At 45.2% G+C, this 18,042-nt stretch overlaps 3 protein-coding genes across 3 annotated transcripts in view; 1 reads left to right on the forward strand and 2 right to left on the reverse strand.

Annotated features, from left to right (window-relative positions):
- The window catches only part of ecm2 (extracellular matrix protein 2, female organ and adipocyte specific), a 21,902-nt gene extending 21,312 nt beyond the window's left edge, over positions 1-590 (reverse strand). Inside the window, exon 1 of the mRNA XM_080460737.1 lies at positions 571-590. The gene's annotated coding sequence lies outside the window, so the exon portion shown is untranslated. The remainder of the gene's footprint in view (positions 1-570) is intronic.
- cenpp (centromere protein P) overlaps positions 1-3,409 on the forward strand; it is a 90,736-nt gene extending 87,327 nt beyond the window's left edge. Inside the window, exons 7-9 of the mRNA XM_080460740.1 lie at positions 1,681-1,760; positions 1,847-1,938; positions 2,708-3,409. Coding sequence (XP_080316866.1) covers positions 1,681-1,760; positions 1,847-1,938; positions 2,708-2,838 — 303 coding nt within the window. The 3' untranslated portion in view covers positions 2,839-3,409. The remainder of the gene's footprint in view (positions 1-1,680; positions 1,761-1,846; positions 1,939-2,707) is intronic.
- Positions 3,410-5,198: 1,789 nt separating this feature from the next.
- Positions 5,199-17,673, reverse strand: ippk (inositol 1,3,4,5,6-pentakisphosphate 2-kinase). The gene is given in 15 exon segments (XM_080460738.1): positions 5,199-5,365; positions 5,367-5,574; positions 6,039-6,130; positions 6,414-6,516; positions 6,592-6,727; positions 7,688-7,808; positions 8,026-8,178; positions 8,299-8,371; positions 9,551-9,609; positions 9,922-10,011; positions 10,342-10,460; positions 10,602-10,668; positions 11,176-11,271; positions 13,006-13,065; positions 17,510-17,673. Coding segments are annotated over 15 exon segments (1,500 nt in total). The 5' UTR covers positions 17,591-17,673; the 3' UTR covers positions 5,199-5,323.
- Positions 17,674-18,042: the final 369 nt, after the last annotated feature.

The raw sequence follows: 18,042 nt of genomic DNA on the forward strand, positions 1-18,042 counted from the left end.
TCGTGAAGAAAAACACTTTGTGAGAGCAAGACGCTACAAGTTGATCACAGTGAATAATGTCATGGTTCAGATGATTCTGCCTCAACTTGTCTCAAATACACACACACACACACACACACACACACACACACACACACACACACACACACACACACACACACACACACCAGTACTTTCAGCTGCCATGCGGAGGTAGGGCAAGAGATCAATATTTATCTAGTATTTTATCTAGATTGATGTTTATTCATCTATTTACAGCAACAACAACACAAAGTGAGTTACAGTCGAATAATCACAGAACCATTAACAAGAGCACACTATTCCAGAATTTTCCACATGTTTTGACGTGCTTTTTTTGTGTACGATGTAAGTTTAATGTGATCCAGTGAACCAGCTCTGCTTTAAATCCTGTTTCGGATCAACTCAGACTTGATTTCTCTCTGCTGTTCGCCCCTTTGGACTTCAGTCCGCTCACAGAAATAATCCAGAGGAAAACTGTGGCATCTTGCGCCTGGTTACAGACCAAACATTCACAGCTGCAGATTTGAAGATTCCTCCTGACTCATTCACCTGGACGCTCCCTTCCCTGTGGCTCCGCCCACCTCTGAAGACCCTCAGCTGCCAGTGAACCGTCAGCCTGGAAATGAAGAAGATTCACGATTTATTGTTTCATCAGATTTCACTCATCCGGCATCCCGAGTCAAACTGAACGTCCCCGAACACAACGCGAACGCCTCCTTTTAAAAACCTCATGAAGCTCAGAAATGATCTGTGCTGTTTCTGGAAGGAAACCCAGTGGAAACTTTCAGAATCTGCGTTCTTCTGTGGCGATTTCATCTGTGAAATGAGGCAACGACACCACCTCACGCTCCAAATATTCAGCCTCTCCGCTCCTCCAGTGACTCCCCATCTCATGTTCATGTGCCTGTGCAAACCTCTGCTAGGCTGAGGACCAGAGGAGCTGCGGCGCCGCCTACAGGCCAGCTTCCAACGTGCACCCAACTAAAACTAAACACAATTTAAAATGGATCATGTAGAGAAAATGAAAGAATCTCACCTTGTTTTGGAAGCAGCGGCACATTCAGGGTCAAAACTGGAAGATCAGGAGTCTTTATGTATCCAAACATTAGTTGAAATTTTTATTTGTTGCCAGCATTTCTCACTTCCACAGTAAATATTACAACTGTCTGTCCAGAAAGTTGCTACAAAACCAAAAATGTGTGAGTCTGTATCAGCAAACTCTTCATGTCACTCTTTGACAGTCAAGAGCAGCTCTGTGTGACACTGTAGCTGCTTCTTATATTTTCTATTTTTCCAGAAGTAATAAAAGGTGTAATTGAAAACACTCATCAGCCCTTCGGTGGAAGCAGGAGTGCGTTTAGGCGTCACCCAGCGGTGATAATGTGTACTACAGTCAATCAAAAGTTTAAGATCCAATTGGATTTTATATGGCCCCTGAGCTAAAATGTGTGTGATCGAAAGTGGGTCGCACTGGTAAAACATTGCCATAATAACCTTTAAATTAAAGCTTTGCTTTCTCGTGGCGCAGAGCATACATGATGAAAATATCTATATATTCACAAGAACAAATAGAATCAGACAATTTTAATGACACACGTTTTTTGATATTTCTGAGTTCGTATGATAAATGGTACATATTCTGTCTCTTTCTCGCTGCAGGAGAAATATCCCACCGTCGTCTCACTTCCTGGAGGCTGCAGGTCGGAGGTCATGACCCTGAATCACCCCGAGCTTCCTGGGTAAACACTCCCTCCCTGACAGCGTCTACCCTGGATAAAGTCTGTAAAAAAAGAAATAATCTCTTCTCTGCATGTTTGGTTTACAGCTGTGTTTTTGTCCTCTACTGGTCCGTGGAGGTTTCCAAAGAGGGCGCCGTCACTCCCAAGTTCAACCTGCTCACCAAGATCCCGGAGGAAGGTGAGCGATCCGCCTGAACGGAGTTCACGGTGCACAAACTGTTCCAGGTTGCAATGCCACTTTGTACCACATGGTGGTGCATTGAGTCATTGTAATCAGTCTCCACTCCACCTAACAAAAAAAAGTTTTCGCTTCTTCTTCGCGTGGGCGTCTTCTTCCTTAAGTTTTGCCTGCAGGCTGTTGATATTCATCAGACTTTAGCAGATACATTTCACATCAAAAAATATTTATTTTTGATTGAAAAGAATGTTTTTCACTTGATGCTAGCTATACCTCTCAAAAGAGATTGCAGAGTCAAAATATTATTAAAAGTTGATGATGCTCATATTAGCTGGAGGAACTTTTTAATTTAGATTTTTAACATGCCTATTAAGTCTCTCAGCAAATCTTTATGCAACATTAAACAGTCTGACTTTCCACCTCATATAGCATCGCCGTCAACATATTCATGAACTTCAAGAAAACTGTCCATTACTCCCCCCAGGTACTTTAAAGAGCAGACATGTAGAGGAATTCTCTGAAGTTGTAACACAGCGTCAAATACATAATTTTTTTTTAAAACATTGTACATATATTTTTGTCCAGCTCTTCCTGTTTGTTCTTGAAGAGACTTCATATTTTGTAATAATTTTTTTATTACTCTTAATATTTTGAGGCTATTTGTCAATCTGTTCAGATTTTAAAGCTCGAACACAAAATGAGAAAAACTAAAACCTGAAAAGCTGAAGTGGCTGCCTTTTGTAATAGTTTTCTTCTTCTCTGTGTGCAGCTCTGCAACTGTTCCCCTCTCTGCCTGTAGGCGGCGCTGCCGAGGCCTTCCACGGCCTGCAGGAGCTTCTGGGAGCGGAAGCAGCCATCGAGTCGATGATCAGAGCCGTCGGCCTTCCTCCAGACCTTTAATCGAAGCGTCCGGGGTGAGCTCCAGTGGAAACACGTGTTCAGTTTGAGAGTTTGCAGTAAAGACGAGACGCGAGCGTTTAGTCTCTTAGAAGTCTTTATTTCAATAGAAAGAGTGCGACTGTGACGGAGCTGTGACAGTGCAGCTCGCCGGTCAAAATCTACAAAAATAAATAATTTAAATACAAAATGCCAGACAGCAGTGTCGCCTTTGTATTCTCAAATAGTTTCTTCTTCTCTCAGCTATTTACACACACGCAGTTATTACAAGTCTGTAGGAATCACAGTGCTGTGATGTTTCTGCAGGCCGACGCTCAGGCAGCCGGGCGCCGCGGGGGAGGGGAGGGGGGCGTAGGGGGGTTGCAGCGATGTCTGGGTTTGAAAAGGTTTCCAGAGAAAATTCATCTGAACTAAACAGCAATGACACTTCCTGTTAATGGAGCTCCTGATGAGTTTGTTCTGGAAACACTTAACAAGAAGCTGAATAATTCTGCTTTGTTCCTCTGAAGGTTTTTCATCTCCAGGAAAAACTTTTCTGTGGCGACGGATTTCAACTAATAAAATGTAGAGATTCAACAATTCAGATTTCTGTGATTCGACCGGACAGAAAATACCTGAAATGTTTAAAATGTCAACGTGATTCGAACCTAAATTGAATTTGTATGGAAACATTTCTTACTGTGGTCAGCCACACCCCCCCCCTCCTCCTCCCCCCCCGGGACTCCCATGAGCCTTTGCTGTCCCGCGGCGCTGTGGCGCCTGCTGCGTCTGGATTTAACGGAGTGATCAGTGGTTGGTTCAGTTTGCGGCCGTCCGCCCTCCACGCCTCGTTACAGCGACAACAGTTCATGTTTCTTACACTTCTTTAGTGTTTGGATTTGACAGAAATGCCGGCCTGTGATTGGCCAACGAGTGAGAAGGATTGTGGGTGACTTTCCTCCTGTAGTGTGGGAACGTTCCCGACGTCTGATTGGAGGCTGGTCGTGCGGACGCCGCAAACAGGAACTAAAGTCAAGTGTTACCAGTTTATGAGAAGCGTCCAGCGGCGGCGCTGCGAGGCTCACCGGCCAGTGAAAACCTCCCAGCGTCCCCGGACGCGTCGTTTCTCGAACCTCATCCGAGGTCCGGCGGCTGTACGCAAAGATGGACGCAGCCATGGCGCCCACCTCGCCGCCTCCGATCGCCAAATCGGCGTCCATCTTTGCGTCCGGCCTGTAACAAAGTGATGGCCTCCATCCTCCAGCCCTGCCACGACATTCAGGCACAAACACGCCATGAACAACAAGCCACTTATGGCACAAAAGCAGCGTGAAGCTCAACCTGCCCGACGTTACCCAGCAGCCTTTGCTCCGGTGAGTCGAGACGCGGTAGAACCTCAGCTTGGTGACGTCACACCTGCCGTGTTATTAAACGCCGTTAAGAGTAATTAGACTGGAAATCAAAGTTAAGCCGCGGCGTTTTCCAGCTCGTCAATAACAGCTTCATTCTGATTAAACAACTTGAATTAACAACAAAGACTCTTCATCGTAAATTATCAAGTCTTTTTTTTCTCTTTTCTTTTAAACTTAAAAGCTATTTCAGTTTGATTAATGTGAGTATTATTGTGGTTTTATGGTTGAGCTGGTCAGAACAAACTGAAATGACTCGTTTGAGGTTTCGGAGCGCGTTTTAGTTTTAGCCTGTTAGTTTATAAACGACTTCTCAATCAGAACGAAGGAGCCTGAACACAACAATGTGACGTGAGAAGGATCAGCTCATCGAAGGTCTTTTGAATTGAAAAGACCCGGACCCAAACCACAGAATCCTTCAGTTACAGTCCAAACAGATCATCTCACTATTTTCCTCTGATCAAGTGTTCAGATGTGACTTCAAGTCTTCAAATCCACTTTTACAATTTTTGCCTCCAATGAAAACACTGACCGAAGCTGGATGTGAGGCGGTACGGTGGGGCAGTGGTTCGCACCGTCACCTCACATAAAACCAAATCTGCCTGTCAGACTATCGACATCTGGGTGATCCTTCACACGCATTTGACCTTTGACCTTGCAGAACAGTCTCTTTACGCGAGTTAGCAGCAGAAACCAGGACGAGGTTCTCGGCCTCCGTTTCTCTGGTGATTTCTGAGGCGAGCGTCTGAGCCACTTGAGGGATAGTAACTCATGCGCAATGTTACCACGGTGACGCCTCAGGACACTTTAAGGTAATGACATCATACGTGCGCCGCAGCCCGGCGACCTTCAGCTTCCCTCGATGGGGACGACGCAGCCCGTCACCAAAAAGCTTCAGAATAAATAGAAATGAAGAGAAGAGCGCGGCGGAGCTGCGATTCACCTCCTGACGGGAGCAGCGAAGCTTTAACAGACAGATGTGGGAGTTGAACCCGGAGCTGATTGAGCGGTGAACTCCAGCGGTCGGAGCCGATTCCTGCCGACGAGAAGGAGAGGAAAGTGCTGCAGTGACGCCTCAGACCTCGCCGGCGGCCGGGCGCTCACATCGGGTGGAACAGCAGCGTGCACTCCTCTCTCTCCGCACTCCTCTCTCTCCGCAGCAGAGAAGATGGCGGGTAGCGGCGGCAGAGAGCCCTTGGGCAAGGCGCCGCCGGTCCGCAGGTAGCAGGAGACGATCTTCTGGTCCAGGCGCAGCTGGCGGGGGATGCTGTCGAACGGCTTGGGGTCCAGATCCAAGATGGAGACGGAGCAGGAGAAGGCGGGAGGTCGGAAGTCCCGAGGCCGCCTCTGACTGCAGACAGGAGGAAGACGAGGAGGAAGAGTGTGAGGTGGGCTGACAGCGCCACCTGCTGGACTCTAAACATGTTCCTACAGAGTCTGAATCAGTAACTTGAAGAACTGAACGTATCTTGTTTGGCGCGTTTAGTTTAATATTTAAGTTTCTTTCTTATAATATCAATCGCTTTACATACATTTAATGTTCGATCCTGAGAATGAAATAGACGAGTGATGTTCAGAATGTGAAGAGATTTATGTTTCAAAGAACAAATTTTAATCTGCCGTAATTAGGGAAAAGCTTTTATCATTAAATTTCATAAGTTAACTTTTTGTGCAAAAAAAAATAAAAGGTCGTTAAACAGGCAGAATGTAACTGAGGAAGAAGATCCTTTAAATATCTGTGACCAGGGAGTCAGTGTCAGAATGACAAGAGTGAAATCCAGTCAAACTACGACGACACGGGAGCTGAACTCTCACCCTTCATCGTCGTCCTCTTCCTCAGCGCCGGGCACGAGGGCCACCATGATGGAGCAGTCCTTGGCTGTCATGGCAACGCGGTATTGATGGACCTGGAGTCAGAGATGTAATTGTTTCAAAGCGAGGCGACGGCATCAAACACTTCGGTCTGTGCGTGTCTGAGCTTTTATTTCTCTTATGAGGTCAAATCATCCGTTTCTCTCCTACTTGATGAGTTCCATGATTGATTAGTTACTTTTCTCCGATGCAGCAACAAGCAGCGGGTCTGGATCTCTGGATACTGTGAATTCTATCATACAGAACTGACGTCTCTCCGTGACCAGTTCTTCCAGCCACTCGGTGTAATGTAAATATTAATGTGAAAACCGGTCGGACCTTGGCCGCGGCGTATTCCACGGAGCCGTCGTCCTCCGAGGAACATTTCTGCAGCTTCTCCAGGAAGGCCTGGTTGTACGGGCCGTCGATCTGCAGACGGGACCTGCAGCAGGAGGAGAGGGGCGTTACACACCGACACCCACTGGGAGCTCCAACCCTCCCCCGCTCTCTGAGCTACCTCTCTTTAGGAAAGTCCTGCAGGTGCTGCTCCACTCGGCGGTACAGAGGGAAAAGTCCCTCGATGTCCAACGTGTCCAACATTTGAGTGTGAAGGATCCTGGACAAGATGCTGTCGCTGGGTAAACCCTGAGATCCTGCAGAACACAACCGTCATCACATTAGAATAATTCTTTAGATTAATGTTTGCTGCCTGCTGCAGTCCCAAATCATCCAAGTACAATAACAGTACTACACATAAGTACACGGTGTAAAGCTAATAATACCTTTGTTGACAAGACATAGTAAGACATTTCTGCTGCTGAAAGCCGTTACGCGTCGACATCAGACCAACGTCTTCACGCCACAAACCACAAGTAGGAAAACAAAAGCGCAACGTTGCACCTCAAGGTCTCGGTTCTGCACAGTCACACAATGGAAGTCGGATGTAACGAGCCCGAGAGTTTGAGCCGAGAAAACAAGGGCTTCTTTCAACGTTGGTGGAGGCGGCGGAAGGAGGAAAAGCCTTTGTGAGGAATGAAAGAGGCACATGGCTGCAGGCGGAGCTGTTGGACTGCTCTCACCCTGCAGGTCGCACCAGGTCACACGGCTACGCTCAATATCAGTCTGAGAACTCGTGCTGGAGAAATAATGAAGCCTCCACAATAACAACAACAACAACCGTCATTTCAGAAGCGATTTACAGATTTAGGTTGAATGAAAATGATGTAATTAAGTCATATAATACATTTGTAAATATTGTTTCTTCCTCGTGGTGGAAAGCTGCTGGGATTTCAACCTTGTGAGGTCTGTTGAATTATTTACGAGACTGCAGCACATGTATTCAAATACTAACTGTCCTGCAAGAAGCGTTTCAGGCTTCAGTTTGGAGCTCAGAGCAGTTAATACAACTTTCATCAGACTAAAATCCTCAGGATTACATCCTGTGTTCTATAGCTCAGTTGCTGCAGATGATTTACTTTCTGTTGTGAGATTCAATAACGTCAAACTTCAGGTCTGTTTTTTGTAAAAATAAATAAGAAAAAGGAAAAAAAAAACTACTGTTTGACGGCCCACAATTGTAAAAATAACGCGGTGGTCAGACGGGTCGGTCTCACCGTGGCGAATCCGCTCCTTGTTGAAGAGACTGGCTTCACAAAAGCTCCGGCCTTCTCCTCGTCTGTCCGTCAGCCCCCCTCCGTCTCCTCCTCCACCGCTCAGCAGAGCGTTCACCAGCACCTGCAGGCACAGAGCACAGCTCAGGTCCAACGCCTGCGGTTCCTCATACCAGCGTTACACTGGATGGACATGAACAGTATTTCTAACAAATATTCATCAGGGTCCTCTCACTCAACTCAGAGAGAACGTCTTAGTGATCTAACAACATTCTCTCTCTCTCTCTTTTTTTTTCCCATTACGTTCACTTTCTGTTGAAACGGGTTGGACTGGTGTTCACCTGGATGAAGTCGCTGAGGGCGGCTTTGCTGCTGATGTGACTGTTGATGCGGTTGTTTCCATACATGAAGTACGGTCGGAGGTGATGCAGCAGACAGTTCAGGTCCGGCGAGTCGTCGCTGCCTTCCTTACTGCTGTAAACACACTGACCCCCCTGGGACACAGATCACACACGGTTTTCTCTGGGAGCTGTAGTTTACGAGCTGGTCTTTGCAGAGTTAACAGATATGACGCATTAAAAATTTGATTTGTTGTCTCCGGTGTTCCATCTCACCTTAAATATCTTGAAGTTGTTCTGAGGTTCTTCTATCAGGTGTCTGACCGCAAACTGCATCCTCTGTCTGTTCCTGCACATCACAGGAGAACATTGTGTTCAGTACCAGGACAGGGAAGCTCTTCTTTTTTTTTTCCCCTCTTTGAATCACCAGCGGAGGCTAAAGACTCTCCCTGCAGGCTGCAGCTTAAAGGGCACAAAGACCCAGACTCATTGAGAAATATAGATAAACATCAAAAGGAGCATGATGTATTTAAACCACTGAAAAATCTATATGCTGGTTGAAGTGTCAATCGGTTAAACTGCACACACTCCCAACAACAAAGTTGATTGTTTTATTGTCCGACTTTAAAATTCTAACTCAAAAAGCATCTTTCAGAATTAGAGTGTGTCGGTGAAAGCCCCATGATTATCATCCCCACAAACATCCAGCACATCTTGTCCAAGTCACACAAAGGATACAGTATCAGCTGCTTTCAGCAAAAGTGTTGTCCTTTGACCACTAGGTGGCAGTGGTGTAATCAGACAGTACACTGCTAACACCCAATCATCATCCTTCCTCAGTAAAGAACTTTTTCATTCCACTTCAGTACAAAATCACTAACAGCTTCATGAAATCTGTGTTTCTGACGACATCCCTGCAGCTAAAAGGAAGTTTTCAATTTGTCCTTTTTTGAGGGGGGGGGTGTCCCCTCCACCTGCCTGGACTTGCATCTCACTTATGACGACGCTCGGAAACACGCCTGTAAACGGCCATAAAAACACAGATCCTGCTGTAAATCTGCCAACAGGCCGTTCAGATGCAGCTGCAAGGTGTCATGTTTGTTCCTGTTGGAGCAGTAAATACAAACAGACACAAACTGAAAGGCTTTAACAAGTTACACAATATTGTAGGGGGGGGACTTTTCCAATTCTGCTCCTTTTTTAAAATTCATATAGCGTCAATAAGTGGACCAAGAGAAGAGGTGCCATTGCTGCTGTTCGTTTTGAGTGTCAGAATCAAAGAACAACAACAGTGTCGTCCTGCAAACAGCTGTGGAGTCTAGACCGGCTAATTCCTGCATCTGGCTGTGCCGCGTCGCTCTGTCATTAACATAAACACCCACCGCGTCCCGGCTTATTGTATTTTGAAGGACAATGACGAGCAGAAGGCCGTCGCTTGTGCCTTTTCTGCATTTAAAGCCCAACAACAGACGAGGCGGAATAACGCTGAAAACACAATCTGCAGATATTAGTGACGACGGGAACTGACCCGGAGAACAGGTCCAGAGGACAGTACAGACTGCGTCTCTTCCACTTCCCGTTGGCCACCTGGAGGGAAAGAGACATGAAGAAGAAGCTCAGAGAAGAAATTGAGATGTCTGTTGCCATTTTGTACACTTGTGGAAGCAGGACTGTGCATCTGATTCTGGGCGCTCTGGCTTAACGATTCCCAGTCTGACCTCATAAATCCACTTTTTATAACCTGGAATGTGATTTAACTTGGTTTTGCTTTCAGTTTCCTGGAGTTTATTCCTTTAATGTTCTTTACTATTTACAATCTAACCGGACATTATTTCCCCAGAATCATGTGATGGAACCGACTCACTCACACACTGATCCCGACTCGTCTTTTATCGTTACCTTGTAATGTTGGTGCATGCAAAAGCGGCACACTTTGGTCTTGATGTCTTTGCTGACGTGTTTGGGAGACGGCAGGAAGCCACATTTAGGCTGAAAATACACACACAAAAAAATAAAAATACGTGAATGGAGCACACTGACAGTCAGACTCAGGTGATTTGTTCTTACAAACATTTATGAAAGTAGATTTGCTTCTCAAAAGAGGAAACATCACTTTTATATGAAACCCAAACACAGAGCAAAACACAACTTATGTCCTGTTTTAGCCTCATACAGAACAACCTGTGTGTGTGTGTGTGTGTGTGTGTGTGTGTGTGTGTGTGTGTGTGTGTGTGTGTGTGTGTGTGTGTGTGTGTGTGTGTGTGTGTGTGTGTGTGTGTGTGTGTGTGTGTGTGTGTGTGTGTGTGTGTGTGTGTGTACCTTGATCTCAATGCAGAGAGGGGGAGTGTGTGTTGGCTGGTGGAGGGCTGGAGATGTCAGGTTGGGCAGACAGAGAGCACAGCCACTGTAGATGTCCATGACTTTGTCACACCTCCAGGCTGAGAGACAGACAGACAGACAGACAGACAGACAGACAGACAGACAGACAGACAGACAGACAGACAGACAGAGAGAGAGTTTCTGTTTGACATCAAGGAACTGAATCATGGGATTCTGAGCGAATGAAATTCGAGTCTCACCTGGTCTTTGATGTTGGACTTTGATTGATAGTTGTCTCACAAACTCGAGAGGCAGTTTGACCACTTCCTGCAGGCGACACAAATTTACAGGGTGAATGGCTCCGTTTGTATGAATTCCTCCCATCGAATATAAAGCGGCCACGCCCGTGGCAACGTGCTCATCTCAGGTTCACTGAGAGTGAACGTGTGCACAATGCTGTCGAGTTCTCAACACAATCTTACAGGATTAAACAGCCACATTCATTCCAACGATCCCAAACACTGACGTCAAATAATCGGTTCCATTAGGACGTGTCTGAAATTTAATAAAAACCTCAATTAGGTTCTTTAACCTAAAATAATCACCACCTGACTGGGAGGAGGTCTCCGTGTTTCTAAAACTGTCCACACTGTGACTCACTGTTTCAAAGACAAATAAAAATAAACACAAAGTCTCTGGATTGACGGCATCACATGTCACAGTATTTTTAAAAGTATTCACAGCTGAATCTGTGGAGCAGGTTCCATTTTTAAATTTTTTTTTATTTTGTAATGGAACCACACCTAAGATGGATGTGTTCTTTCCGTGTCTTACCCCGCTGTGGATAAACTTTTCCCCCATCAGGTTGCTCATCACGTTGGAGCTGAAGTCCACAATGTTCTGGATCTGCCTGAAGGCCTGTTCTGCGGTCTGGAGGGAGGACACACACACACAACACACACACACAAACACAAACACACGGGGGTTGTCCTGTTGTGTTACACAGACTTGGACTCCATTTGACCTTTCTACGGCCACAGAAGGACAATGGTGTCACAGAGGGCTCAGTATCCAGAGCTGATCACCCTCCGACTCTGTCCGGGATCGGACCTCGTGTTGTTCAGCGGTTCAAACGGATCTATTGTTGCACGTCGACACGTTTTCCTCGGTGGACAAACACTCGCAGTGTTCGGTCGACATGCATCATCTTGACGTGGAACTAAAACCTCAGGAGGTTTCACGCCACACGGCGCCCGGAGCGTTTCAGACTCTGAGGGGAGACTCTGGGTGCAGAACTGAAACCGTGGAGCAGGAAGACGCGCCGCCGGTACTTCATGTTCTTCTCACTACGTTGCTTATCCTCCATGTCGAGTTTGAAATCATGCAAATCGAAGCACTAAAACCTTCATTCCAACCAACCGGTGAGTTAACGGTCAGCTGGTAACCAACTCAACGTTTCTCTGGACGGCAAGAAAAAACTCCTCAAAAATCGTTTTATCTTTCACTTCAACAATTTAAACTGACATCTTGGGGATTTTTTTTTCTTCTTTTTTTTTTTTTTAATGAATTATGAATAATAGCATGTTTTTCTTGCCGTTTCTACAAAAACACTATTAAGCATTAATAATTCAAAATGTAGCTGCTGAACACTCTTAAGCCTGGAGTTGGAAGTGAGTTTCAAAGGGAGCGCAGCAGTGAATTTGAATATCGAGGGCAGGCCGGGCCAAGCTTTAGTTTACATACGGATCAGGGAGCCTCTAATCTCACCAGGATGTAAAAACAACTGCGGCGCCGACGACTTTTGCTCGATGCAAATCGGGACCTGTGCTGCCGCCCGAGCCCTCGGACAGAAGGGACGGGCGTCCTGCTCGCCGGGGGTTTGGACCTCACCTACTGTTTGTCATCTCAACTGCTTGAGATCTTATCGCGGTTATGGACAGGGAGTTGTCCATCACACCGCCCAACAGACTGACAGGTTATTTATCGCAAAACTAGTTTAACGGCCTCGCCTGTGTATGCTTCCACTGTGGGAGATTGTTGATTCCAGCAAACTGTCTTAGATTTAGTGTAATGTCAAACATCAATCGGGTTTTTATTGGAGGATGATTAAATGTTTATAGATCACGAGAGTCAAACTCCGATCCCACCAAACTGCCAAGCAAGTTGTAAACATTCCAAAGAAAACAATGATTTTTGAAATGTTTCCTAATAGTAATGTGTCCGTTACTCTTAATTTCTTAAGAGTAACGGACACAACGCAACACCGAGACCCGAGTTGATGTTTCACTGACGCGGTCATGAAACTCAGCAAACTAGCATTAGCTTCAAAAGTCATGCTGTCAGGGTGAGTTTGTAAAAACGCCCATAATGCAACAGCTATAGAAGATTTTTTGGGGACGTTTCATTGTATTTTGCACCAGAAGGATTCATGAAAATTGGCTTTGTGTTGAGACTGCAGTCATTTTCGATAAAAGTTCTTTGGTCTTGTGAAAATATAAATATACGCTGCGTCGCAACAAGAAAAAAAAAAAAAAAGAAAAAGTGCATTTAAAGGATATTATGGTTCTATTTTACCGGTCCAAGCCGCTCGAGATGAAACTGGGCTGAATGTATACGAGTTAAAAATGTCTTTAGGGATGGATCGATCCGCAGGTTTAGAATTACCTGTGGTGGGTTTTCAGAGTCTTCCGCTGGATACTTGAGGAGACGCAAAACTCTGGAAAGCTGCAAAAAGCAGAGAGAACTTCTGTTAGTTTACATTTCTAAAAACACGTGCAGGTCGTCTCTGGCTTGTTTAACCTGCAGTTGATTGGACAGGTCTCCTAAACCAGAAGAACCTTTGTCGACACCTTGAGTATCAAAACAAGTGCTCACAACCACGTGGCTGTTTTTAAAAACATCCGATGGAGTCTTTAAAAAATATCTGAGCGTAAAAGTTGGTTTGAGACCTGATGACAGTGTTGCCTAGGAACAACCCACAAAGCATATTTTCGCCTGAGAAACACTCGCTGATCATTTCCCACAGTGCGACAGGAACAGTCAGTCCGTTCTGTGACGACTGGGGTGTGTCAAGGAAAAACACTCGAGTGGGAGATCAGAGCTGGCTCCGGTTTAGTAAACCTCCAAACACGTACGTACGTCAACACGCGAGTCCAGACTAGTGGGACCCAGAAAACATAATGCACGGAGGAACAATGAATCACTGTCAGCACAGGAGCGTTAGTCACATGCAGGTACCTGAGAACCAACAGCGACCGTCTACATGTGCATAAAAACTAAACTTCTGACTGACGCCAAGCTTTAAACTGATCTTCAGCAGTGTGACGACCAGGAAACCATCAAATCCGTCTTTCAGCCCCACGAACGACGTCGACTGACGATTTCAAGCATCTCGTTGACACTTTCTGAACAGACGCTGCAGTTAAAAGGACAGCTGTCAGATCAGGGGCGACCCAGCAGTCAGTTAAAGCGCAGCGCCACATGGCTGCAAATGCCGGCGGCGGCGAGTCCCCGGTTAGATTTCCTGAGTTCCTAAGCCGACCTTCACCACATGCTCCCACTTCCCTTTCGCCGGCCCGTCTCGACTCCACCACCTGATACACTTGAGATTCACGGGCGGAGGCTGCTGCAATGTGGATTTTTTATTTACATTTTTTTTTTTTTTCTAAAAGAAGGAATCTACTTATTGTGAAAACAGCACTCCTGTTGATACGTAAACATACCACAGTGAATCTCCCGTCTAAAGTGCATCAGAAGCTCATTGCATAAGTGAAGGTAAATCCACAGCATGATTCATACACATGAGCGACATAAGCTTCCAGACATTTGCTCCTATGTATTGTGATTAATGCCCGAGCTTAACTCCCCCTAAACATTATGTAAGAGCAGAGTGTGATAAAAACCTCTCCAGACAAACTTGTGCAACTGTACGCTGCCGCTGCTGCTACTACTTCTGACATTATCTTATTTGATGTTTGCTTATGTGATTCTAGAGATTGAATTAAAATACATTTATCTTTGCCAGCTGAAAAATACGCTCAGTGCAGAACCCAACAAAATTTTTTAATTAATTGATTTTATTTTATTTTTTTTAAGTTTTTCTTGTGAAAAATGTTGTGATAAGTCCCCCAAAAAGTCTATGAAATATTGTTTATCAATGCAACTCTGTGTCAGTGTTACATTATATGGGAACATGATCTACCAGAGATTAACTTAAATTGGGAATTTATCCTGACATTACAGAAGACATGACATTTTGAAGGGGTAATATTCAATTTTAAATATACACAAACTCTCTTGTTTCTTAAACTGGGGACAGACAGAGCACTAAGTCTGATCAAATAGACGACATTGCACGAAAGTGAGTATGTGGACCTGAGTAGCTGGAGTTCTCAGAGTGCGACAAAGCGACACAGTGGGAGTGTGACGTGTGTGACAGACTGCCGTCTCCCTCAGAATCTGCTCAGTGACATGTGTCACCATTAGGGTGGATGACTTTTTCAGTTTTAGACGGACTCTGTGTGGTTGCCATTTACAAAACCATTTTCAAAAATTATCCAAAATATGGATGGATAATCATGGTGTGGCAGAACACAAAATGACAGTCATCTATCTACGCCATTAGCGCCCCTTTACAGCGAAGCTGGCTCTTGTTTGAAATCACAGGAAGTTTTACAAGGACGCAAAAATTTCCATAAAAGCTATCAGACCTGTTCTTAAATCCTATTTTTTTTTCTTATAGTTTTTTTTTTTATTTTACAGCATAACAGATCTCATCAAGACTTCAATAGAAATAAGGTTGTGCGCAAAACATCACATGGTTAACGGAAAATGTCCTTTAAATTAAAATCCAATCTCAGCTGGGGTCATGTATATAAATAAACTGTGCTGGTGTTTCAACATGTTGGTTGGTGGAAACAACAACAAAAAAAAAAAGTTTCTGGAAAAACTTGTTTTTTGACATTCAGTCATGAAATGGCATGACTGAACGTCACGCCACTAAACGTGCAAAACACTCGTGCTGTTCATTCATTGAATGGTTGCGCTAAATCACAATTACGGTGTTCACACTCCGCTTTCCCACACCCTCCACACAGTCGCGGACGTGTCCCTGAACGCACCGCCAGACCGCCCTGCCTCTCAGCCGGCTGACCGACCAGCTGGTCCAGCTGCAGAGCAGCGGCCGGGGCGTCGTGTCCGTGTGGCCGCAGCTGAGACGCGGGCTGCCGGCTGGAAACGCTAAGAGAGCCGCTAGCGGCTAATGTAGCTCCCGGAGTTCAGGGCGGTGAAGTTAGACTCTGGCTCGGAGTCGCACTCTGGGAAAACTTCGTTGACATTCTCTCAACTACTTTAGATCAAGTGCATGAAACATTACAAGTGAATTCTTCATATACCCTCCAACCATCAGTCCAATTTATAATCCAAAAATATAACATTTTCTATCAGTTCGAACTGATCCGTGCAGACCGACACCCAAACATCCAAATTAGTTCCTTATCCATCAATTTATCCAAAATACAAAATCATCCACTTCACTGTCTTGAAATGTATTCTGTCATACGAGACGACCATAATTACACAGCCAGTCTCACTAGGAGCTATAATTAGCATTAAGAACAAGAAAACCTGATGTCAGCGCCATCGTGTTCGTCTGATATTAAAAAAAGAGACGCAATGATTCAACCGTCTACATCGACCAGAGATCTGCCAACTTTCAAAAGCGCCGTTCCAGATCCACTGCTCTCTGCAGGATCAGTGTAAGACACGATGTGCTCAATTCATTCTCATTCTGCAGTGAGTCCAGAGACCGTTTCAGGTCAACGTTGAGCCGTCTGCAGAAAAGACTGGACAGAATTCGTAAAGACTACAAGCATTGCAAGAAATCTGCAGCTCACTGTTCGGCATTTTCACCAAGAAATACATAATAAAATAAATGTGACAATAACAAGCAGTGGATTATTATTATAATAATAATTATTATTATTATTATTATAAAGTAGAAGACATTTACATCGGGACTTCATCTAAAGAGTTAAATTCTTATTGTAAACAAAAGCAATCGAGATTCACGACAATCGTGAGAGAACTGGCGATGGTTTGGTCTTGGCTCTGAATCTGTGTTCCTACATCGCCCTGTGTCAGACCGGCTCAAAGACGGCCGTCGTCATGGTCTTCCGACCGAAGACAACCCGCGATACAATTCTGACGGTGTCAGAAATTCGGGGTGATGGTGACACGTCAAATAACGAGCCAATAAAAATGCAGCATCGAAATGACGTACTGATCAGCACTAAATACTTTGCAGCTACGGTGGCAAAATATGTAAACAAAAGCTTTGTGTGGATTTCTCTCCAAACACATGAACGACACAAGAGCGAAGCGCCGTTCATGTTTTGCTGATTTCTTTTTTGTGAACGATACTTTATTCTCACGCGATCAAGTACGATTTAATTGGGGTTCACGTTGCGCGATCTGCCAACGTCGTACAGTGTGGCTAACTTGGAAGATTGTTAAAATCCCACGAAATGTGGAGGAGCGCCTAAACTCTGTAAAAAGAAAAATATTTTTGCTTTGGATTGTAGAAAAAAAAAGTTATATTTCTTCTTGCAGGTGCAAATATTTGACATCTTCAGAGTCTGTCAGTTTGCGTTATTATCAAAGAGCTCATTTTGAGACGTCCAGGAGAGTTCTAGATCTTAAATGAATCAAAAACCAAACAGGTTTCCAGCTCGCCGCATTAACATGGCGCGTCCCCTTTAAGTCGGAAACAGTGAATCAGAGGCCAACTTCAGTCCACCTCCACATCAGTGTTTGACACTTTCCGCTTCAACCCCTCAAAGTCACGACATGAGCGCGACAGGAGTTCAACTATAAAACTTAGTTGGCTCCTCTGGGGAGATTTCAAGCTGTGTTGATGAGTTTAAAGGCATTTCTCATTGGTCTGAGCGACTAGCCCAGGCGGCTAGCATCTCGGCTAGGCTAAAAAGAAACTGGAGACGCTCTAACGGTGAGAATAAAGTCTTGACATCTCGTCTTCCGGTTTGGAAAAAAAAACCCTCAAAACATTGAGAGTGAAGTTTAAATCCGCAGATTTAAACCTCGTTTAATTATGAAGCGACTCGGTGCAGGTTTAGCAGAAGTTAGCTGGCCGTTAGCCTCGCTGGCTCACCTGGACGTGAGAGACCACCAGGCTCTTGTTCCCCTCCCCGTGGTACTTCCACTCGTTCTCGTCCATCTTGTCCACTTCCATCCCGACAAACGAGCTCCGGCGACGGCCCGACAACAGACACCGACTGCGACCGGGACCGGTGACTGCCAGCGGCGAAGTACGAGTCCGACAACGGGACCGAGAGGGAGGGAGGGGGGCGGGGAGCGGGGAGCGGGGGGGGGGGGGCGGGAGAGAGAGAGCGCGAGAGAGACGCTCCCCGAGTCTGGTTCCTCAGTGATATGCAAACTGCTTCCGGTTAACCTTTCAGATTAAAAGCTAATGGAAGAAGTAGCTAGATGGATGGATGAGATTAATCATACCATTAGAATTATGATAAATAGATACTGGTGTTGTAATGGAGGGATAGAAGTTGCATCCACAGCAAAATAGATTTAAAATGAAAAAAACATCAGTCAAATATGCAATAATTACCTTTACGAATAACCCTGCTGGTGAAGAATCCACTTTCTATCCTGTTTTGAACTCAGTTTCAT

Source organism: Lipophrys pholis (assembly GCF_963383615.2).
Source record: "Lipophrys pholis genome assembly, chromosome: 4".
NCBI classification, from domain to species: domain Eukaryota; kingdom Metazoa; phylum Chordata; class Actinopteri; order Blenniiformes; family Blenniidae; genus Lipophrys; species Lipophrys pholis.